This window comes from Gekko japonicus, unplaced genomic scaffold, assembly GCF_001447785.1.
Source record: "Gekko japonicus isolate JY-2015 unplaced genomic scaffold, Gekko_japonicus_V1.1 scaffold1906, whole genome shotgun sequence".
Classification (NCBI taxonomy): domain Eukaryota; kingdom Metazoa; phylum Chordata; class Lepidosauria; order Squamata; family Gekkonidae; genus Gekko; species Gekko japonicus.
This window is the reverse complement of record NW_015171561.1, coordinates 148,463-173,230: the sequence shown is the minus strand read 5'-3', so window position 1 is coordinate 173,230 and position 24,768 is coordinate 148,463. Positions and strand designations below refer to the sequence as shown.

Sequence of the window (24,768 nt, the reverse complement as noted above, 5' to 3'; positions counted from 1 at the left end):
TCCCTCTTTCTTTCCTTCTTTCTTTCTTGCCTTCTGATATACTTCTGGTGATGTTCAGGGGTGTGGCATATGCAAATAAGCTATGCTAATGAGTTTACAAATACAAATACAATACCTTTATTGGCATAAAATAATGAGTTATGCTAATGAGCTCCTGCACCTCTTTTTCTATGAAATGACCTCTGACTGTAGGTTAGGCTAGTATTACAGTATTATCCCTATACTGCAGATAAATGACTGACAGACCATGGCTTGTGTAAGACCATCTTCTTAGTGAGTTCATTGCACTGGTAGGATTTGAACTGTAGATTTTCTAGATCACAGTCCATTCTCTTAGCCACCAAACTACAATGGCAGAATACCACACCAATTCGAATAATACATCCAATATGAATTTAAAGGTGAAGGGGAATTTGTGTGTATGTATATATGTGAGAGAGTGATATAGTTTAAAAAGCACAACTATTAAATAGACAGTTGACAGTGTGTTACTGGACCTGGAGTCCAGAGGCAAGTTGAAAGCTCCTTCCACTGCCACTCAAACCTAAATAAACAATATCCTGGACTTCTTGACTGAGGCTATGGAACGCTGGTATAAACCAGGGACAGTGCTTGGTGAGCCCTTGCAAGTTCTGGTTTCTATTGAAATGCAGCAACATACCCTCGTGTCATGTTCACTATGCAACATACCCTCAACCAGTGTCCCCTCTAATCCGAGTTAGTGTGAGCGAGCTCACAGTTTTTTAGCCTCCAGCTCACACATTTTTGTCTTAACTCAGGAAGGATGGCTCCAGAGCAAACTAATTTATGCAGTAGCCAAATCACTCGTTCACAACTTTAATGCCAGTAGCTCACATAGAATTTTTGCTCACCAGACTCCACAGCTTAGAGGGAGCATTGCCCTCAACATACCCTCATGTCCACTAGCTGAATTTCCTAGCAAGGACTGTCTGTGAACTTGAGAGAAAAAACTGTTTTTTTTCCTGTATTCTTTATATAGCTGGAGCTGTTGTCAATCCAGTAAATTCAATTTTTGCAGCAGCCATTAAAAAGCGTTTTGCCCTTACTCTGATAAAACTATATCACAATATTACTGCATGTGTTTGCCTTTGAATAAATACATATTTGGACATTTGGCTCTTCTGTGTGTTTTGCAAACTGAGGGAAGGGCAGGGAATTAAAATAATTTCTTTGGGTAGATAGCAGGATTGGTTTGCCTAAGGTACCCTAGGTCTGAGCAGCAGTTTTAACTAACTTCCTAGCCTTGAATTATAGGCATTTCCCTTGTCACCACTCTGAATGGGCATTTAATATGTTTATATTTATTCCCTCTTGTTATTCGTAGCTTCCTCAGTTTCTCATGAGATATTTGTAATATGCACTTATACTACCTGTTTAGTTGTGCAAGTAGGCTCAAAGGATTCCTTTCTAGAGGCAATTTAGAGTGCAATGGATTAAACAGACTGTTCTTAGAAATCCGGTCACTTGGGTGTCACCATATAAAAGGAAAGAAGGGTGGCGGTCACACACGTGAAAAAAACCGGGAGGGGGGGGGGGAGTGAGGCTATTCCCTCTGGAAGAATTTGACCTGCAGTTGCACGATCACACAGTCCTTTGAAGCTGCGGGGGCAGCCCACCAGTGCGTGATCAGACGCAATCGCGGGTGAGTCAAGGGTGGGCCTTTTTCTGTTTGTTTCCGATTTGCTTAAATGGGTTATCAATAAATCACATCTCAGAACTGAGGGCTACCTATGGAGTGTGCAATGATGCACATACTGAGAGGGGGGGGAACAACGGCACGGAGTAGGGATGACCTGATCAGACTATCCCGATGCTATGAGAGCTCGCTGGAGCAATCAGACAGGGGAAAGTTCATCTGTGGCCCGTAGCAACCCATTTGCTACCGACTTTCCCTGGTATCTTTTTACTCCGCTTCTGTGGTGGAGCAAAACAGGTTGCCGACAGGTGCGGGGTGCTTCCCAGATGTTTGTGTCTGATCATGCCCTGTGAATCCACCCAGCATTCGCACCTATGGTGTGGCTAATTGTGTGTGTGATCGCGACCAATATCTTTCTAAATCTGGATGAAAAGCAAATTTTCTTTATCTCTTGATGGCCTAAAGGGACAAGGCATACATATTCTTTAATTACTCAGCTTCTAAGTGTCTATTTTCAAAATGTTTGAAGGTTCAAGGAGCTAAAGGCAAAAGCTTCCTTATTTATTTATTTATGTACTTTATTTATTCAAATTCATAGCCCGCCTTCCATAGCCAGTTTGGTGTAGTGGTTAAGTGTGCAACAATAAAAACAAGATAAAACCAACATTTACAACAACATAAAGTGCTCTAGATGTTACAAAAAGATCTTCAATCACAAGATGGTATCCTGGGGATGGTAGTCCCGGTTCTGTGGCCTCCTGGAAATGTTTGTCTCAATTCAGTGGTATGGGTTCCATGCGGTATTATAAATAACTTGTCACAGGGCCATCATACGCCCCGACGTTACCTAACCCAGTTGGTGGTGGTGTGGCAATAATGGTGCGATGATGATGATGCAGTAGTGGTGGTGCAGTAGTGGTGGCTCCTACTTAAAAGCCTGGTGGAAGAGCTCCATCTTACAGGTCCTGCAGAACTGTACAAGGTCCTGCAGGGCCCGGATCTCCTCTGGGAGCTCATTCCATCAGGTAGAAGCTGCCACCGAAAAAGCCCTGGCCCTGGTTACAGCAAGTCTGGCATCTTTGGGGCCTGGCATCATCAGGAGATGTTGCGTCCCTGACCGTAGTGTCCTTGGGGGAACATATGGGGAAAGGCGGTCCCTTAGGTATGTTGGACCCTGGCCATATAGGGCTTTAAAGGTAAGAACCAGCACTTTGAAGCGAATCTGGTACGCTATTGGCAGCCAGTGCCGTGCTTTCAACACAGGCCGGATGTGCTCCCACCTAGTGAGGCCCACCAGCAGCCTGGCTGCAGCATTCTGCACTAGCTGCAGCTTCTGGATTTGCAACAAAGGCAGCCCCATGTAGAAAGTGTTACAGTAGTCTAAGCTCAAGGTGACCATCGCGTGGATCACTGTGGCCATGTTATTGCAGTCAAGGAAGGTGACCAACTGCCGGGCCAGCCGAAGATGGTAGAAGGCCAACTTGGCAGTGGCTGCCACCTGGGCCTCCATAGTTAAGGAGGAATCCAGGAGCACACCCAAACTCCTAACCTCTGGCGCTGGCACCAAAGGTGCCTCATCGAAGGTCGGGAGAGGGAGCCCCAACCCCGACCCGACTCAGGCCCAGGACCTCCGTCTTCGCCGGATTTAGTTTCAGCCAACTCAGTCTGAGCCAACTAGCCACAGCTTGCAACGCCCGGTGCAGATCTTCTGGGCTAGAGCTAAACTGACCACCCAGCATCAGATAGAGCTGGGTGTCATCTGTGTATTGATGACATCCAAGCCCATACCTCCGGGCAATCTGGGCAAGGGGGCGCATATAGATGTTAAACAACATCGGGGACAGTACCGCCCCCTGAGGCACCCCACATTCAAGAGGATGTCTCCAGGACTGCTATCACTACCCTTTGTCCCCAACCTTGGAGAAAAGAGACAAGCCATTGGAGGGTGAGCCCCTGAATTCCCATGTCGGCGAAGCAGCAGGCCAGCAACTGGTGGTCGACCATGTCAAATGCAGCCGACAGATCTAACAACAACAGTGCCGACACGCCACCTCGATCCAGATGCCTTCGGAGATAATCAACAAGAGCGACCAGTGCCGACTTAGTCCCATAGCCTGGGCGGAAACTGGATTGGAAAGGATCTAGGACAGAAGCATCACCCAGAAAGCCCTGTAGCTGCAGCGCCACCGCCCTCTCAATATGTTTGCCCAAATAGGGCAAATTGGACACCAGCCGATAGTTGGCCAATTCGGCCGGGTCCAGAGATGGTTTTTTTAGGAGAGGGTGGACTATCACTTCCTTGAGTGCCCCCGGGAACTGTCTCTCTGAGAGAGACGTGTTGATAATCTCCCTTAGGGCACCTCGCAAACCCTTGTGGCCCGCTTTAATGAGTCAGGAGGGGCACGGATCAAGGCTTCATGTGGTTGGGCGTACAGATATGAGCAATCTGTCAACTTCCTCCAGGCTGAGTAGGCCGAAACATTCTAAACCCGGAGTTGAAGATGTGCAAGGGGCCTCGAGTTCGCTCACTGTTTCAACTGTGGCGGGGAGATCACGGTGGAGTGCCAAGACTTTATCTGCGAAATAGCTCGCAAATGCCTCACAGCCAATATCCAATTACCTAGCATTTTGCCTGCCCTGTGGCAGAGCTGTCAAAGACCGAATTGTTCTAAATAATTGTGCCGGGCGTGAGCTCGCAGATGCAATCATGGTCGCATAGAATTCTCTCTTTGCGGCCTTGACTGCCATCTCATAGGATCTCATAAACGTCCTATAGGATGCTCTTGAAGCCTCATAGCGAGCACGGTGCCACTGTCTCTCTAGTTGTCTCAGCTCCCGCTTCAGCTGCCGCAGCTCCTAGATATACCAGGGTGCCCGCCTGGTGCGAGTGCAGAGAGGATGCTTGGGAGCAATCTCGTTGATGGCTGAAGAGAGCTGGCCATGCCACTCCTCCACAAGCTCATCCAATGAGCCACCACGGGGCCTCAGATCCCACAGAATCATCTGAAACCACATAGGGTCCATTTGACTCTGTGGGCGAGCTAAAATCTGCTCACCGCCTAAATGGGGTCGGGGTGGAACATTCAGACAGGCCTTCAGGGCATACTGGTCCGACCATGGCACTGCCGCAGCAGTTATTCAGTCCAGTGACACCCCAGCCGCAAAGATCAAATCGAGCATGTGACCAGCCCAATGTGTGGGGGTCGATACAGATTGAGAGAGTCCCAGCGCTGCCATGGACGACACTAGGTCCGTAGCCCGGCTGGAGGTTGCATCATTGGCATGGACATTGAAATCACCCAAGACAACTAGTCTAGGGTGCTCCAACGCCCAGCCTGATGTGGCCTCCAGCAGGGATGGCAGACTACGGGCCAGTGTGTTAGGCAGTCGGTACACCAACCAGATCACCAAACTCTCCTCAGCCTCTAGCAGCAAACCGATACACCCTATGCCCATGATTTCAGTGGGTGGGAGCACCCTGAAGGAGTAAGCCTCCCGAATGAAAATAGCCACTCCTCCCCCCGCCCCCTAGTCCGCGATTGGTGGACCGAGAAACCCGGTGGGGCCAACTGGGAGAGAGCCACGGTCTCCCCGTCCTGCACCCAGGTCTCAGTCATGCACACCAGGTCAACCCATTGTTCCAGTATAAAGTTCCGAAGGACTGTGGCCTTATTGTTAATTGACCTGGCGTTGCACAACACCAATGACGGAGGGGGGTTCTCAATCCCGGCCCCACTGCCGACAACCCTTGGGATGGGCTGTAGGCTGGAAAGGTGCTGAGCCCTCCTACTTCTCTGCACCCTTCCCTTGATACTCTGCCTAGGCCCACCGCTAAACTTTCCCCACCCCAAGAGCACCGGAATTTGCTGGTCAGGCATTGCTGCCACCGTCAGTTTATGTAGAAACTTCAAACCACTGATGGTCAGCTAATGCTAACCCTCATGAGCTGGACACAGTTTACTCCAATGCTAACAACTAACATAAAGCTACCTACTCTGCTACAAAGAACCCTAATGATTGCACTGAAAAATCTTCTACAATGCCATCTCAGCAACTACCAGACCTAATCTCTAGCCGTGGTGGCATAAACTAACTACCTAGCAATCAAACTTACATACAAATACTATTAGCAGACAAAAATCCTCAATCTAGCTCCCTAGCATCAACAGTTATACCGGTCCCCTAGGGCTCCTGTTCTATTTCCCCACCTGCAGCGGGGTAACAAAGAATCCTAGCAGCCTTTCCAGTGGAACCACTAGGGGCCTTGAGCCCATCAATCTGCCTAAGCACATGTTTCCAATTAGGGGGCAAAAGAAACAGGAGCACAGGACTTTATCCTATAGGAGAAGGTTCTCTACATAGCTCCCCCCAGCACTTTCATACACACACTTTAATGGGGGGAAACTGTCAGGATTGGGGAGTCATCTTGGTAATATAGTCAATGACTTAGAAGAGACTAGGCTTTTAAACTACATCTGAGAAGCCAATTAGGGAAGTCTGTAAAAGGATGAGCTTTCCACAGTCTGTACTAATGAAGGTTCATTCAGATTAAGCACTCCTAAATGTTGAGCCATTGGAGTCCAAGAAGGACAGAACCTATAATTTATACCTGTCCAAAGTTGGCAAAGGAACTGGAAAAGTTCTGAAAGGACTTAAAAGATTTTTAAGAGTTCATGGATTGACAATTGGCTCTTTGTGTTGCTCAGAAGTGGAATGGGCTCAGTGGGTGGTGCTTAGGTAACTGGCAAAGAAAGCATATAACAATTAGGACTGTCTAAATTGTGTGGCACCCCGAAATGGAGCTGGATATTTTTAGAATGGAAGATCATCCTTGGACAAATGTGATGTTAGTGCAGAACATCAGAGATCCTTTGGATTGATGCATGGAGTCTATATCCATACTTCCACTCCTGTTTTATTTTTCCTTTTTGTCCATTTCATAATCTACCTGCCCTCCATGCATCAATATTTCTTTCCCTCTAATTATTGAAAGTTAAAGGATAGTAGAAAATAGATAAAAGTATAAGAATAATGGTTGAAAGATAAGTTACCTATGGAAGTGAAAAAAGAGAAAAGGAGTTATAAAGAAAATTTAAGAGTTGGGCTGGAGATTGGAGCACTGTGGGAAACCGAGAAGGGGGGGGAAGGGAGGAGGGAAGGATATATAATTGTATTTGATATATGTTTGAATCTTTTGTTTCTTATTATATCCTAATACATTGTTTTTGAAAGGAATATTTCTTTCCCTCTAACTTCCCCCCTTACCACATCCATTTGCATTGCAATCTCTGCCCAGCTGTTTTGTGGGAAGCATTCCTTAGACAGCCACATAGGGTGAATTCAAGGATGCGGCTATATCCTTCAGTTGAAAACACCTCTTAGCTTTCCAAAAACATGTAGGAAGATCAAATTGTGATAAAGGAGAGGTATTCCTGAGTAATACAGAACTGAGAAGATGGTAGACACCAGAGCTGAACTGATGCACTGTATTTGTATGCTATTTTTTTAAAAAGACATATTTAAAAGTAATAAAATTAGTTTTGGTGACAAGTTTGACACAACTTTGAAGATGCTTTTAAATATTGTCTTGTGGTACAATATCACATGATCTGGTTGGAATACTGAGAGATTTCTCAGTATAATTATTCTATGTTAAAATATTTCAGATTGCGAATGGATTGGTTCAAACTACTGGCTGGCCTAGTGTGGTTACCTGCATTGGCAACTGGTTTGGGAAAGGAAGGTAAACTGACTGTAATCTGTTTGTCTAGGGCAGGGGATGTTTTAGTCAAAATGCTGTGTTACTGTGTTATATTTATACCAGTTTGGTGTAGTGGTTAAGAGTGTCAGACTAGTATCTGGGAGACCTGGGTTCAAATCCTCAATTGTGCCATGAAAGCTTGATGGGTGGCCTTGGGCCAGTCATACTCTGCCAGCCTTAACTTACCCCACAGGGTTGTTGTGAAGATAAAATGGAGGAGAAAAGAACAATGTAAGCTGCTTTGAGTTCCCATGGGGAAGAAAGGCAAGGTACAAATTAATTAAATAAATATCCTTATGGTCTATAAGTTGCCATCTCACCATTACGTAGTTTAAACAGGGTTTTAGTTTTAAACTTAAACTATGTGGAATTGTTTTTATATGTCTTGTTGTAGTGTAATGTGTCCTGAGCCCGCTTGCGGAGGAGGGCAGGATTAAAAATCACATAAATAGATGAGAGAGAGAGGGGGGGGGGAGGTATTTTGGGATTCTGAACAGCTTTATCAGCCTCACCAGTATCATGTATACATAACTATTTTTGGGTTTTTGCACAATTTTACTCTTACATGTTTATTTTTAGAGTGCTAACAAACGCGGTAAAATATTAAAGGATTTCAAGTTCATAAGTGCAAAATGATAGTATGGTGGGCTTTCTTACATGCAAGCATATACCCAGTCTCTTGTTCTCCCATTTGGTTGCTGGTGGAATATGGGAAGTGTTCTGAGTAAAGGCCTCTAATCTGTTACTTAATTTCCCTGATTTACCTACAGATATAGCTAGACATACATACTGCACAGTTTGTGCAGGTCATGTGCCAGTTCCTGTCAGTTTACCTTTGTTGGGGACCAACACAATTTGAAAGTACCTTTCATTTCTTCATTGGAGCAAGTGATATTACTGAAACAGTATGCTAGAACCCTACCACATTTAAAGTATTTTAAGAATTTCCTGGTTAAAGTTATTAATGTCTGTGAAAAGGTTAATGGAAACCTGTTTTCTTTCATTATAGGAGAGGCTTGATAATGGGATTATGGAACTCACACACTTCAGTGGGGAATATTTTGGGATCCTTAATAGCTGGCTACTGGGTATCTACCTGCTGGGGTCTGTCTTTTGTAGTGCCTGGTATTATAATATCTGTAATGGGGATTGTCTGCTACCTGTTTCTTATTGAACGTAAGTGTCCGTGTTGAAATGCATATATGCAAACTTGAGTGTCTTCTCTGTTAGAAGATATGTGATTCAGAAATAATGTGCATTCTAGCCTTTACCTTTGTTGCTGTATGATTTCTGTGTTGTGTAAAACGACTGCCCTAGTTTACTAAAAGTCCAGGAGACTCAGCATTTGAACAAGAGAGGGGTGTGTGCGGGTATGGGGATGGGAACTGGAGTAGGAGATTGGGCACACAATTCCAGTCTTCATGCCTACTTCCTGGTTTGGTTGTAGGAACTGAAACAAGTCTACGGGTGACTTTAGTTTGACACAAAGTTAAATCCAACATATCAAAAAGAAGCAAACCTATTTGTAAAAAACATAATTATGTATTTTAGTTACTATGTGTTCACAATATTTTGGAAAACAAATCTGCATTTCTAATAGTGTTATTTTCTGATGCTTTATTTCAGATCCAAAGGATATAAACTGTGCTAGTACATCAACCAATGTAAATAAACACAATTTTGTGTTATAAAAAATGTATTATCTTTGGGCTATATTTTGTAACACTGATTTAAAGTTGGACATTTTGGAGGAAAAGCGTGTTTCAAAGCTTTTATTTTGAAGAGGAGTTCTGTGCAACTTTAAAATTAGACATACTGCTGGGTGAACATTGGCTCGTAATAACAAAGGTGGTATTTGGCTGTTTTTTAAAAATCTCTAGAGTTCAAAAAGATATTTATGTTTTAATCTTGCTGGAGCTTTCAAGGTGGTCTTGAAGCCTGATTCTGTGAATGATTTCCAGTAACGCAGCATCTTTCTCCAGTGTAAGGTGCCTTGTTCTGTTAGAAGAGCCACCTTCCATCCGTGGAAGGCTTCCTACACTAAGATTCCCTGTGCTAGAGGAACAGATTCACAGCCAACGTTTACTGATAAATCCCACAAATTTAAAAATTTCTTCTAAGTCGGATATTTTTGCTCTAACTCCTCTAAAAATGTGTCTTTCAGAATTCAAAAAGTTACATGAATGAATCAAATAGATTCAAAATCCAGAAACCAAAATTAAGCACTAAAGAAACAAGCAAATCTCAGGTAATGCAAATATGTTTTCACAGTTAGATTTTCTAGACATTCATATGAAAGCAAGTTACCTAAATACTACTGGGAACAATTACAGTTTGCAAAGGATATGCTTAAATATTTACTTTAACTTTGAAAGCAATTTTGCTCTCAGTTGTGTGATTGTATAAACAAATATAAGTAGCCCCAAACTCTGGTTTTTCAAAACCATAAATAGCATGCAGCTCCAGCTGAAATCCAAAGTTCTTCTTGTTTTCACAATACACAAACATATGCTAATTGCTTGGTTCATAAAGATGAAGAAGAAGAGGAGATTGGATTTATACCCCGCACTTCACTACCCAAAGGTGTCTCAGAGCGGCTTACAAAATCCTTTCCCTTCCCCTCCCCACAACAGACACCGTGTGAGTAGGTGGGGCTGAGAGAACTCTTGACAGAAACTGCTCTTTTTCAAGAACAGCTGTGCCAGAGTTATGGCTTGCCCAAGGTCATCCAGCCAGGTGCAAGTAGAGGAGTGGGGAATCAAACCCGATTCTCCCAGATTAGAGTCCAGGCACTTAACCACTACCTTTTGACCTTTACTGAATTCATTGGCATATTTTGCAGGATCCAGAAATGCAGTATCTACTATCAGATAATGAGAACTGTGTAAAGCCACTCAATTGTAACAATGTATTCTGTGAAGGTTACGAAAATGGACACTCAGCTATAAGCTTTATTGGGGCTTTACGAATACCTGTGAGTATGTATGCTATCTTTATCAAACACAATTTGTTATCTGACCTGCTTTTCAATCCACTTTGTTGCAAAAGATGTACTCAACTTCCTTGAGAGGTTCCCCTCCTTTTGCTAACACTGTCCAGTTTAATTCAAAATAGCAATATTGTTAGTGGAGTTTTGGCATGTGCAAAACATAAAGTATCAAAGGAAAAAAACCTTGAGGCATGAAATTTAATAGCCCAGTCACACAAATATCATGGCACTATAGTTAAATCTAGTACGTTTAGAGTACGAGCCAATGTACTACATACTGCCAATTGACGAATGGCAGGCTTAATAGGAGAACATATATTATAAATGTAACTGGCTTTAAATACTGTTTGACCTGCCCACAAGCCCAGCAAGCCAAGAGGTTATGATCAGGAGCCAGCACTGGATACCTGGCCACTGGCCAGCCACCATGCTGAGTGCCAGCCCTACACAGCTACTTGTGTTCCTTGTCTTAAATTGCAAACAAAGCATCAGTGTGATCATGTGAGGTACTCAGCTCAAGAAAAAAAATGAGCATCTCAAAGAAGGTAAGTTTGAATTCTTTAGACACCTTGTTTGTGAAAATCAAATAATCCATTACAGAAAACAAAACATAATCCAGGTCTTAAGTTTTTCCTTCTTTTTACAATGTTTTTGTTTTTTCTCTTTTTAGGGGGTTGTAGAATTCTCTCTGTGTCTGCTATTCGCAAAATTGGTCAGCTACACTTTTCTTTTCTGGCTTCCACTGTATATCACAAATGTAGGTATGTATCTTTTTAGTAAAAGAATCATGAAATATTTCAAAACAATATTTGAGAAATGATTTCAGAGTATATTTAAGAACAGACTGCTGAGGTTTGAGAGGGTAAACCTTTTTGATTTTTCTATGGATTATAGATTTTTATATTATTCAAGTCCTAAAGTCTAATTCTACATTTTTGATATCAATATTGTTAATGTATTTTGGTTTCGTTTTAATTCTTGGTACATGTATAGTCATTTAATAGAAATAAAATACATTTCTTAAAAAAAGAAAAATGCAATATGTTTGTGGTCAAATAAAGATAAAGCTTAGTGATTGACAAGTGGGTTAAAGTGAGAGCCAGTTTGGTGTAGTGGTTAAGTGTGCAGACTCTAATCTGGGAGAACCGGGTTTGATTCCCCACTCCTCTACTTGCACCTGCTGATGTGACCTTGGTTCAGTCACAAGCTCTGGCACAGCTGTCCTTGAAAAAGAGCAGTTTGTGTCAGAGTTCTCTCAGCCCCACCCACCTCACAGGCTGTCTGTTGGGGGGAGGGGAAGGGAAAGGAGTTTGTAAGCCCCTCTGAGACACCTTTGGGTAGTGAAGGGCGGGGTATAAATCCAATCTCTTCTCTTCTTCTCTTCTTAATCTAATATTGATGCATTTTACTATAACTGTAACAAAGATTTCTTGCTATCACTGTGGTAGTTCTAGGAACTAACTGCAAAGATTTTTGTTGTTTTTCCCAAAACAAGTTATGAAAACTAACAAAATAACAGGAAATACATACATCATGAAAAAAAATATCAAAAGACATAACATGTTGTAGTGGGGAATACATGAAGCTGCTTCATGTACTCATTTATGAAGGTCAGTCTTGACTACTGTGAATGGCAGCAGCCCTGCTTAGGATGGTACCAATATTCTACTCTATGCATTCTTGTGGCAAAGGCCTCGCTGATTTGTGTTGCAGAAATCTGTATACATGTAACAGTCTTACTTCTTAAGAGGAAAGGCCCCACACCATGGATAATTTTACAGTAAATGCTAAAATGATAGTGTGAACAGTACTATACAGTCTCATTTTCTCAAATGCCCTGAACAATATTTCAGTGCAGGAATGCTACTTTGAAGCTGGCTTTTAAATAGTGGGCAAGAGGTTCTACAAAAGTTTTGCCGGGCCCATAAGAATTATACATTTTTTTCTTAGGCTATCTTTTTTTTTCTTAGCCTAATGGAAAATGGCGATTAACTGGTGTTCTGGAACTAATACATAGAAGCTGCTTCCCAGAGAGAGGCACTCTACTTGTGTGTTAAAAGTGGTGCATGTATGCCAATGAGAAGAATGCATAATCAATTATTTATGGTGCAGCACTATTTCCTTACCTCTTTAAAGAGAGAGAAGCAAGTTTATATAAATATTTTCACATCACAAACACAGGACCTCTTCATAATAAACAAAAATGGATATTCTTCCATTTTAGTCTTGATTATATGGTAAAAGGGAACTTGGGTAATAGCTCAGTATATTTTCAAGGTAATCACTTGCATTCAATAATGTAACTATTTGAGGGAGGGGGTTATTACATATTGCGTATCTATTCAAAGTGCTCCTTTGGGGGGCCAGTTTCACGACATTTTAAAATACCTATTTTTTCTTTCTGTCATTTACAGATAACCTTAATGCTAAAGAAGCAGGTGATCTCTCCACATTATTTGACGTTGGGGGTATCTTTGGTGAGTTTGAATAATACTTTAAAGTCTACACATACATAGGCTCATGTAAATAAATAAATAAATAAATACACATACATAGATTCGGCAATGGTCACCCTCACAGATGATCTCCGGAGGCATCTGGATCAAGGTGGATCGGCACTGCTGTTGCTGTTGGACCTGTCAGCTGCGTTTGACACAGTCGACCATCAGCTACTAGCCCACCGCCTTGCCAACCTTGAAATTCAGGGGCTTGCCTTGCAATGGCTCATCTCCGTCATCCAGGGCCGGGGACAAAGGGTGGCGCTGGGGGAACAGCTTTCCCAAATGCACCCACTTGACTGTGGGGTGCCTTAGGGGGCTGTGTTATCCCCAATGTTATTTAACACCATATATGCGCCCCCTTGCCCAGATTGCATGGAGACACGGGCTGGGTTGTCACCAGTACACTGATGACACCCCACCCCACTAAGTCTGTTGTTGGGTGGCCGGTCCAACTCCAAACTGGAAGATATTGACCAGGCGTTACAAGACATGGCTGGTTGGCTCAGGCTGAGCCGACTGAAACTGAATCCATCAAAGACGGAGGTCCTGTGCCTGAGTCGGGGCGGATCGGGGGTAGGAATCCCACCCCCGACCTTCGACGGAGTGCCATTGGTGCCAGCGCCGGAGGTTAGAAGCTCCATCCTTAACAATGGAGGCCCATTTAGCAGCCACTGCCAGGTCAGTCTTTTACCATCTTCGGCTGATTAGGCAGTTGGTCCCCTTCCTTGAACGCAACGACTTGGCAACAGTGATCCATGTGATGGTCACCTCAAGGTTGGACTACTGTAATGCTCTCTACATGGGGCTGCCCTTATCGCAGATTCAAAAGCTACAGCTGGTGCAAAATGCTGCAGCCAGGCTGTTGATGGGCCTCCCATTACGGGAGCACATTCAGCCTGTGCTGAAGGCATTGCACTGGCTACCAGTAGCATACTGAATTCGCTTTAAGGTGCTGGTTCTTACCTTTAAAGCCCTTTATGGCCAGGGACCTACATACATGAGGGACTGCCTTTCCTCACATGACCCCCAGAGAGCACTGCAATCAGGGTCTCAACACCGACTCACCCTCCCCGGACCTAAGGATGCCAGGCTGGCATCAACCAGGGCTAGAGCTTTTTTGTTGGTGGCTCCTCTTTGGTGGAACAAGCTCCTGGAGGAGATAAGGGCCCTGCGGGACCTTATGCAGTTCTGCAGGGCCTGCAAGACGGAGCTGTTCTACCAGGTATTTAATTAGGAGCCGCCCCGGAGAGAATGCCCTGCCCCTTTGAAACTTTGAGGCAGCCTGAGTCACCTGTCTAATGTTAGACACGCACCATCCACCAGGACAGCATGGAAGTCATGCGCCATCCCAAATGGAATACCAAATCGGTACCTGTATATTGGTTGCTGGATGTTAGCACCTTTTTAATGTCTTAATTATTAATTGGTTTTATGACTTTTACTATTTATTGTTATTTCTGCAGTTTTATCATGCTGTTAGCCACCCTGAGCCAGCCATGGCTGGGAGGGCGGGGTATAAATATAATAAATAAATAAATAAATTCCTTGTTTTTAAACTTGATATTCTTATGGCTCTATCCCATGCTGAGTTACTCCAGTCTACTGAAATCTGCTGGGGCTGCGGTGGCTCAAGTGGTTAAGACGCTGAACTGCAGACTGGAAGGTCAGTAGTTCAGCAGTTCGAGACCTGAGTGCCGCATGACGGAATGAGCTCCCATCTCTGGTCCCAGCTCCTGCCAGCCTAGCAGTTCGAAAGCAAGAAATTGCAAGTACAGAAATAGGTACCACTTTGGTGGGAAGGTAACAGCGTTCTGTGCGCCTCGGCGTCTAGTCATGCCGGCCACATGACCAAGAAAATGTCTTTGGACAGCACTGGCTCTTCAGCTTGGAAACGGAGATGAGCACCACATCTCTAGAGTAGGATTCGGCTGGCTTTCGAGCAAGGGAAACCTTTACCTTTATCTTACCTTTACTGAAATCAATGGGCTTAGAATGGAGTACTTTTGCATACAATTGCACAATTACAGTCCTAGACTCAAGATCATATTATATGACACATTAGAAGTTCCATTTTCGGAGCTCGCGGCTTGTTTCTTTGTAAACAGCAGTTGTGCAGGGGACTTGATTCAAATCAAGACTGTAACTTGGGGAAGGGAAGAAATTGACTGATTCGGCACCCATCTGTTTCCTCGCAGTTTTTACACAGCCACGTTGGGAGTTTAATCTCCCTCTATACTGCATGCTGCTATCACTTTCTTTGTTCAACAGGTTTTATGGTACCTTCTGCATCGATTAATGGCCATTCAGGGGTGACTTCGCAGTCAATATGGCATTGCCCCAGGGTATCTGAATGTGGTTTTGAGAGGCATTTTTACTTCTTCCACTTCCGATTTGAAGGGAACAATAAGCAGACAACTTGACATGGCTTCATTGATCTCCATCAGTTTCCCCACTCCTATTTCCCCTCTGTATTTATCACCTCACCATGAATTACTTGGCTCAGGCAGCTAATGACCGCTGAGGCAACTACTGACACAGGAAAATCTGCATACCAAAGCAGCGGCGAGCATTGAAAACAAAATAGATGGCAAGCTGACACTAGCCAATGCAGAAACTAGGATCCGAGGCAATGCAATGAAAACAGATATTCTGAGGCAAGGGGGAACCAGGTCGAGTGCTGATAAAATGTGGAGTGAATGCCAGATGCAGAACAGACCTTTGTTTTCCCACTTGCTGGGGCAAGCATACAAGCTCTATGCTTGTTGCCAGTATCATGATTGCAGCTTTGCAGGGCCATTTCAGGTCAGGAAAATAACATGGGTGGAAGGACTGTTTTCTCCCTCTCCCAATTTATCATCATCTCAGGTCAAACTGGGCCCCACCTGACTGCTGTTTCCAAAGGGAAAAAACACTTGGGAGCTCCAAAGACAGAGTTCCCGGCATCTTGTCTGAGTTGACGGCCAGACCCACAGTCTCATTCGCACATTCATTGTGGTTCCATGCATATCCATTCCCTGTGGATCATTTTGATGTACTTATTTATATGCTTCTGCTTCAGTCCTTTCCCATAGGTTGTATTACGCAGTTTCCTCTCACTTCCTCTTTGTCAGAATATTTATATAGACTGCATCTAAGTTCTTGATGATGCTTTACTCATAGAAAAGCATCTGAGCCACTTGCCTTTCTGTTCTGCCATCTCTTTTTTTTTTTTAGTAAACTGTAATCTGACAATAAAAGGCAGCCCTCAGCAAGACTCCCTCTGTCAGGCTTTTTTTGCCCTGGGGACCAAAATTCCATGCTCCAGCAATAGCCATGGTGGGTAAAGAGAAAGCAGGATTGTGTGGAGCTGATGCCTTCCACATGAGGTTGCCAACTTCCAGGTGGTAGCTGGAGATCTCCTGGGATTTCAACTGATCTCCAGGCAACAGTTTACCTGGAGAAAATGGCCACTTTGGAAGATGGACTCTAAGGCATTATACCTCATTGAAGTCCCTCCCTTCCCCAAACCCCACCCTCCTCAGTCTCCACTTGAAAAATCTTCAGGCATTTCCCTACTTCCCTACAACCCTACTTCCACATATCTGATCCCATGGATAAATCACATTGGAAGGCATCTTTACAGTCTTACTTTGGGGGAATGAGCAGAATCACTAAACAGAGTGAGGTTGTATAGTGATTCTTCACAGGCAGGAGCCAGAGAAAAGGGGTGACCATATGGGCTCAGCTGCTGAACTGGGACAGCAAGGAAAATAAAAAGAAGGCAGCTTTAGCAGCAAGTGTGATCTTGGAGCAAAGGAGAGACCTTTGGGGGTCCTGATGGAGTAGTAATGATGAGGTTTGGTAGTGATTTGGAAGTGGTAGTAAAGAAAAAGTATTCAACAATGAATTTGGGATTACGTTCTTGGAGGCTGGGTAGAAATAACATTGAAGTCAGGGGGTGTCAGAGAAGAAAGGTGAACACGATGAATTGAAGGAGCAATTTATTTTTTTTACTATGTTCAGCTTGAAACATTGGCAGGTAAATGTTATGAAGTAGCTAGAGACAGAGACTGGACAGACTATTGGGGAAAACAGGTTTGGAAGTAATCAGTGTTAATATGATACCTAGAGCTAGAAAGAAAATAGTGTGGAGAACTTTGAGTTAATGTGTGTGACACAGGCAGTTTTCCAGCTCAAGCATCAGTATAGGAGAAAGTGCCAGTTTCTGTTATCTTTCTTGCTTGGGTCAATTATAGCACTGAAGTTATTGGGGTTAGTTTTGTGATTGGTAATTAATTAAAAAGGAATTGGTTTTAATACAGGAAAAAATATGCCTTTCATGGACATGTAACACTGTTTGAATGTATAAAGCCATCTATGCAGTCTTCTTCTAATCTTTTTCTGCAGGTGGAATTTTGGCAGGCATCATATCAGACCGACTAAAGAAAAGAGCTTCAACTTGTGGCATAATGCTATTGATTGCAGCACCCGTAGTAAGATGTTATTATTTCTATAGTGATACAAACTTTTATACACAGCAGAATATGTTCTGTCAGTGGTACTTTTATAATGAATGCTTTTTTATCAAAACTATTACTTTTTCCTAAAACATGATTTACCCCCAGCATTATTGTATAGAAATCATTAAAATTCCTAGAAATGGTCAGACTAGCTGCATAGCACAGAACTATAGAGGCCTATGCCTGTAGATTTCAGAACCTGAAATAATTCTGACTTATGGACTGATGTCTAGAAGAAGAAGAGGAGATTGGATTTATACCCCGCCCTTTACTACCCAAAGGAGTCTTAGAGCGGCTTACAATCCCTTTCCCTTTCCTTCCTAGCAAAGGTAGTTAGTTCTTACTACTGAAAATCTAAAGTAGCAGGATGTTTTAAATTAATTGTTTGTTGCTTGTGTCCACCCCAGCTGTATGTATTTTCTGCGGTCAGTAAAATGGGCCTTGAAGCTACCATAGGTGAGTTGTCAATTTTCTGTCCATCTTATACTTTTCAGTTTTCATTTATAATAATTTTTAAAAGTATGTCAAGGAGTGTATGTCAATTCCCAAATGGACTGAACGACAGGCTAATTATATTTCTAGGTCAGTTAAGATATTACTTTGTTCTGATTTCTTCACTTGGGAATCTTCTGTTCAAGAGAGCAGCATAATTAATGAGCCATGATTAGCCACAGCAGTTTCATTTGCTTCTCTGCAGGCAGCTCATAGTTTGAAAACTGGCTACATATAGCAGTGTGTCTCACTTTATCTTTAAAGTGCTACAGGCTATAATTACGTTCATGACATGGGCTGACTACCATCATCACTTGCCTTTAGCCTGGGATGCTTCTGGGTTTAAAACAAGTAACAGAAGTGGAGGAAGAGACAGGTGCTGGGTGCATGACAGTGGCAAGGCTCTAATAACTGAAATGTCAATGGCCATTTCATATGATGTCTTTTCCACTGTGTAACTGTATTCTAGGCTACTGTTTTCAAGTACATGCCAAGAATAATACACTTCTTTTTTGTTGCTAGATGACCACGTTTTTACCTTATTAGTTATTTTGGAAAGCACTGTTCATAACTTTACAGCCAGTTTGTTTTTAATAAGTGCACATTACACAATTGGTCTTAAACACCATACATTTTAGTTACTGTAAATTTTAAATGTCTAAGATTTATGGGTTTTTTCCCCGTCTTCAAAGTCATGCTGCTCATCTGTGGAGCTCTTGTAAATGGTCCTTATGCACTGATCACAACAGCTGTCTCCGCTGATTTGGTGAGTAGTTTTATGTTCTCCCTGTAACTCAGAGTCCCCAGAATGTATTACTCATTGTCCTTCAATAAGAGACCCTGCTGTTCTGTAAAGAATTGTTAATGTGATCATCCATAACAATAAAGTGATACCAGAACTATCAAAATGCAGATATCTCTTACATTCAGTAGTATAGAAATATACTATACTATTTTAAATATTATTTGGGTTTCTTGCAACCCCTACAAAGATGAGTTGTTGTGTTGTACTTATAATTCCACACAGAGTAATTAGTGGAACAGGAAAAATAGGGAAACCAATACTGAACTATCTGTGGCTTTCAAAGAGTTACTTAAGTAAAAGACCAAACAAGATACCTTGTAATTAAACTTTGTGTACATTTTAAGTTCCATAAATGAGTTCATGTCTTCTCAGTATTTCAGTTTCTTTTTACTTTCAGTGTACAAAAGAATTTCTGTCTCCTTACCTCTTATGCTCATTATTCTCTTTCTAAATTAATCATTTCTCAACATGTACATAGGGTTATCCCCTTTGCAAAACTATGTACTAATCAGACCTCCTGCAGAACCTTAGGTCATCCTGACTGCTTTTCTGAGCAAGAACAAATCAATAGGAAGTTCTCAAATGAAACAGAAAATTAGTTTTATTGAGTACAGTCAAAGGAACAGTGGCACAGCATGGGGACAGATCCAACATTGGGTGACCAACCTGCTGCCCAGTGACACACTTCCAGGCTGCCTGTTGGAGGATATAACCACGGAGTGACAAGACATGAGATCCATGTTGGTGCTAGCCTCTGCATGGTCCACTTGCCCCCTAATGGTGGAAGCCAGTCAGCAGCCCCCAAGCTGGGTATGTTGCTTGAGTGGATCCACCCACAAGACCTCATAAGAGAGTCCCCAAAATGGGTGAGGCAAGCATGTAGGCATGTCCTCCCCCCACTAAGGATCTGCCCCAATGCCAAAAACCTTCACAGAGTGGGGTGAATCCACACTCTGCTCCTGCCAATGCTTCTATGCCTGTAGCCAACTCAGCAGACCGTCATGAATATCATGCAGCCAAATGTTTGTGCCCCATTCTGAGAGCTGCACCCCATCCTACCTAAGACAGCTGCCTGTGTGAATGAAATGTCCAAGTATGCAATGATCTGCCCCAAAAAGTCTTCTACAGCCTGAGATGCCGCCTTGTAGACTTTATGCCTGGCCAAATCCACTTTATTGGGGAAATGGCTCCACACCACTCATGGTGTTCCAGAAATTCAGACCAGAACAAGGAAGTATTAGGGAGTCTAGCATGAAGGGTCTGAAGGTGGCAGTCTAGCATGAAGGGTCTGAAGCTATGGCAGGTGACAGCATGACTCCTTTCTGCGCAGGAAGATCATTCCCACTGAGCTGTATGATGATGTGGAGTCAGAATAGGAAGTAATTCTTGTTTAGTAATTAGGTATAATAGGAGTCAGTGGATGAGCTGGAGAACACTTTCTATTAATAAAAGGGGGTGAATAATATAATAGACTGCTGGAAAATTCTGTATCATTGTTCACTATAAAATTTAATAAACTGTGAATAATAAAAAAGAACTACTACCTTCTCCAATACGGATCTACTTGTAAGAATAGCTAGTGAAGTCTTGCTTGATATCCTACTACCCCCAAAAAATCACGGTCTGACTACACAGTACAGGGCCTTTTTGGTCAGTGTGCTGTGGTTATGGAATTCCCTTTCCCTTGAATGCATGTTTGGTAATCTCCCTGTTAACTTTTCATAAAATGGTTTTGTTTAGGAAAGTTTTGATCTGGGTTAGTTAAATTTAATGCTCTGTTCCATTGGTACTAATAAATGACACCTAGGACTGTGTAACTAACTTGTTGGGTGATACTGTGTTCTAACGTATATTCCCCCAAGAGCACTGAGATCGGGGAACTTCCATCGCCTGGAGGTTCCAGGCCCCCGGGAAGTGAAGTTGACCTAAACCAGGACTAGGGCGTTTTCGGTGGCGGCTCCCACCTGGTGGAATGAGCTCCCGGAAGAAACTCGGGCCCTGAGGGACCTAGTGCAGTTCCGCAGGGCCTGCAAGACGGAGCTCTTCCGCCAGGCCTTTGGATAGGAGCCGCCGCCACTACCATCATATACTACCTCGCCGCATCGTCCATCTACCAGACCCTATGAGGTCGATCAGTTGTTTAAGCTGGGACGCTTTTACCATCAAGATTACAAGAACAAGTCGCTGAGCATTTTGTAAATTGTATAGACTGCACAGATTTTAGCACCAATTTTACTGTATATAAAATTGTTTTTATTGTTTTAGTATTTATGATGCTGTTAGCCGCCCTGAGCTACTGGATAGGGCGGGATAAAAATCGCAAAATAAATAAATAAATCAATTCAAAGTTCTAGCACACACATAATTGTTTGAAACCAAGAGGGTTTGGGAAACTACAATGTATTTCTGATATTCTGGGGAGAATATATGAACATGTTTTTGACACAGATCACTTTTCCTGAAAGTGTTCATTTCCATCTATTTAGTAATATTTTTTCAATACATTTGAAAAGGAGGGGAGAAAGGGGATAAAAGGAGTAATGTAAAGAAGACATTATTAGTATTCCTGTATTTAAATTACTGAGAGAAGTGAATGTTTTTGTCTTGAAGGGTACCCATAAAAGTCTCAAGGGAAATGCAAGAGCACTTTCCACGGTTACAGCCATCATTGATGGAACAGGTTCTGTAGGTAAGCTGCCTTTCCCCTTATACCCACACCTTAAGGTCAGAAGACATACTGCTCCTAGCACACCTTCTGTCGACTCAGTCTGTTTTCCAGTGCAGAAATCAGGCCCATGCACTTCCTCAGTTCTTCTTCAGCTGGTGATAAGAAGGCAACAGCCAGCTGCATGTCCTGAGAGTGTGGACTATTTTGCAGATTCTTATATATGCATCAGCTGCATGTGTGAAGGCGGCCCAGCAAGTGTGTGCATAGTTCTTGTCTTTTCCGTCCCCTCTCACTCAGTGATGCCTACATTGCTAAGGGATTACTCACCACAGTGATGAAGAAAGAAGAATTTCCCCCCCTTTCCAATGGCAGGAGAGAAGCTTGTATACATAAGCATAGCTCCCAATTCCTTCTACCCATTGATCTGCTCAGAATAACTTATCTTTTAGAAGCTGTGCCTTATGATTTCACACCCCCTGTACACCCTACCCAGACAACTATACTTTGGAGTGTCTTTACCCCACTGGAATTCCAGAGGGTCGTTAGTAAATTCGTTTACATGAAGTTATTCCAGATTACCCACTGGGACTAAATCCTCCATGCTAAGAATAATTTCCTAGGAGTTAGGGAGTCTAGCATGAAGGGTCTGAAGGTTGGCAGCTATGGCATGTGACAGCATGACTCCTTTCTGCGCAGGAAGATCATTCCCACTGAGCTGTATGATGATGTCTTCCAGTGGGTCTAGCTGGAAAACTTGATCCCAAATAATGGCGGGAAGGGCAGATGAGTGCATCTCTGTGTGTTCCTTCCAGATGATTTGTAGCTGGTTGCTGAGGCTCAAAAGCAGCTATGTATGATTCAGTCCAGAGCACAATACTGTGTTGTACAATCCAAACCAATTTTATTGAACCTGCCAGGACTAAAATAAGATAATAGTTACAAAATAAGAACATATGAGGTTTGTGAGTCACAATATAGGCCATCTGTATGCTTTGTATGCCATGGAGCACTGTCAGCTGATGGTATGGATCATGTCCGAGGGGAGGCCCATTTGGGAAGCAACTGGGCCACCCCAATATAAAATGAATGCATGCTAAAGGCACCCAGTGGGAGGGCTTGCACAGGGATGCATGTCCACATGACACAGGTAAATTGAAAGCAAGACAAAAATGACACATCAGCATGTACAAAAAAGGTCCTTGGAATGGCAGACCAGATGGAAAAGTACACAGATGTGCTCTGGACCAGGCAGGACAATTCAACAGTGGCAGAACTAAGTAGGATCTGGGTCCCATTTCCCCGCTGATCTGGTTTGGATCTACGCAGTTCAGTATGAAGCTTGGAGCCCTGTAATGAAATATCACAAAGGGCCACATCCCACCCAGAATTAAAAGAAGCAGGAGAGCAGGGAGGAGAGGAGAGAAAGGGGAAGGAGCAATGTGCCCCATCCCTTGCTCACACACTTGGCCAGATTGGTGGCAGTTGGACACCTCCTCCACAGGTAACAAGTGACGTTAACCACGCTTAAGCAAAAAAATTGGGTTTTAGTTGTAGATGCAGAATGCATACACAAAAATAAACTGGAGAAAAGAGAGTAGTGCTGAGGGCAGGGGCACAAAATACAAAGTTAACCTTAAAGGCTCGACTGCTCAGATTCTCTGGAGTGCAGAAAGGGCCATAGAATGGGGAAAGTTCCTACAGCCCAAGCACACTTGTAATATATGTGTTGGCTCCTTTAGGTTTAACATGTAGACACAGAAATTATTCCCAGAAACATGGTTTCATGAGAAACAAAGACCATTTTTAAAAGCTTTCATGATAAAGTTCAGCTCAAATCTTTAAAAGTTCTAGCACACACATAATTGTTTGAAACCAAGAGGGTTTGGGAAACTACAATGTATTTCTGATATTCTGGGGAGAATATATGAACATGTTTTTGACACAGATCACTTTTCCTGAAAGTGTTCATTTCCATCTATTTAGTAATATTTTTTCAATACATTTGAAAAGGAGGGGAGAAAGGGGATAAAAGGAGTAATGTAAAGAAGACATTATTAGTATTCCTGTATTTAAATTACTGAGAGAAGTGAATGTTTTTGTCTTGAAGGGTACCCATAAAAGTCTCAAGGGAAATGCAAGAGCACTTTCCACGGTTACAGCCATCATTGATGGAACAGGTTCTGTAGGTAAGCTGCCTTTCCCCTTATACCCACACCTTAAGGTCAGAAGACATACTGCTCCTAGCACACCTTCTGTCGACTCAGTCTGTTTTCCAGTGCAGAAATCAGGCCCATGCACTTCCTCAGTTCTTCTTCAGCTGGTGATAAGAAGGCAACAGCCAGCTGCATGTCCTGAGAGTGTGGACTATTTTGCAGATTCTTATATATGCATCAGCTGCATGTGTGAAGGCGGCCCAGCAAGTGTGTGCATAGTTCTTGTCTTTTCCGTCCCCTCTCACTCAGTGATGCCTACATTGCTAAGGGATTACTCACCACAGTGATGAAGAAAGAAGTTGCAGATTCTTATATATGCATCAGCTGCATGTGTGAAGGCGGCCCAGCAAGTGTGTGCATAGTTCTTGTCTTTTCCGTCCCCTCTCACTCAGTGATGCCTACATTGCTAAGGGATTACTCACCACAGTGATGAAGAAAGAAGAATTTCCCCCCCTTTCCAATGGCAGGAGAGAAGCTTGTATACATAAGCATAGCTCCCAATTCCTTCTACCCATTGATCTGCTCAGAATAACTTATCTTTTAGAAGCTGTGCCTTATGATTTCACACCCCCTGTACACCCTACCCAGACAACTATACTTTGGAGTGTCTTTACCCCACTGGAATTCCAGAGGGTCGTTAGTAAATTCGTTTACATGAAGTTATTCCAGATTACCCACTGGGACTAAATCCTCCATGCTAAGAATAATTTCCTAGGAGTAAGCCCCATTGAATAGACTTCAGTAGGATTCTGGGTAGATCTGCTAAAAATATTGCTCTCTGAAACATGCTATTGGTATTTCTGTCACCAGCTGTTGAAATGCTAGAGCACTGCAGTAGCACTCTTAATTACTGTAATCAGGGCTTTTTTTGTAGAAAAAGCCCAGCAGGAACTCATTAGCATAATAGCCCACACCCCCGACAGTGCAGCTCATTAGCATATTAGGCCCCACCACCATACCTTCCCTTGGCTTGCCCAGGCCCCCACAACTGCGGGACGCCCAGGCAAGCCGGCTCTTGGACAGGCTGAGGAAGGCAAGGGGAGGCATTTAAATGCGTTGCATCAGAACAAAGTTTGGGTCCAGTGGCACCCTTAAGACCAACAAAGTTTTATTTGAAGTATAAGACTTTGTGTGCAAGCTTCAAAGTGTGCATTGCACACAAAAGCTTATACTTTGAATAAAA

General features: G+C 43.1%; 1 protein-coding gene across 1 annotated transcript in view; it reads left to right on the top strand.

Annotated features, from left to right (window-relative positions):
- The window catches only part of SLC37A1 (solute carrier family 37 (glucose-6-phosphate transporter), member 1), a 55,128-nt gene that overhangs the window by 9,446 nt on the left and 20,914 nt on the right, over positions 1 to 24,768 (top strand). The window contains exons 6-16 of the mRNA XM_015419733.1: positions 7,324 to 7,400; positions 8,428 to 8,594; positions 9,045 to 9,082; positions 9,583 to 9,666; positions 10,261 to 10,392; positions 11,078 to 11,168; positions 12,822 to 12,884; positions 17,295 to 17,380; positions 17,815 to 17,863; positions 18,592 to 18,665; positions 21,315 to 21,393. Coding sequence (XP_015275219.1) covers positions 7,324 to 7,400; positions 8,428 to 8,594; positions 9,045 to 9,082; positions 9,583 to 9,666; positions 10,261 to 10,392; positions 11,078 to 11,168; positions 12,822 to 12,884; positions 17,295 to 17,380; positions 17,815 to 17,863; positions 18,592 to 18,665; positions 21,315 to 21,393 — 940 coding nt within the window. The remainder of the gene's footprint in view (positions 1 to 7,323; positions 7,401 to 8,427; positions 8,595 to 9,044; positions 9,083 to 9,582; positions 9,667 to 10,260; positions 10,393 to 11,077; positions 11,169 to 12,821; positions 12,885 to 17,294; positions 17,381 to 17,814; positions 17,864 to 18,591; positions 18,666 to 21,314; positions 21,394 to 24,768) is intronic.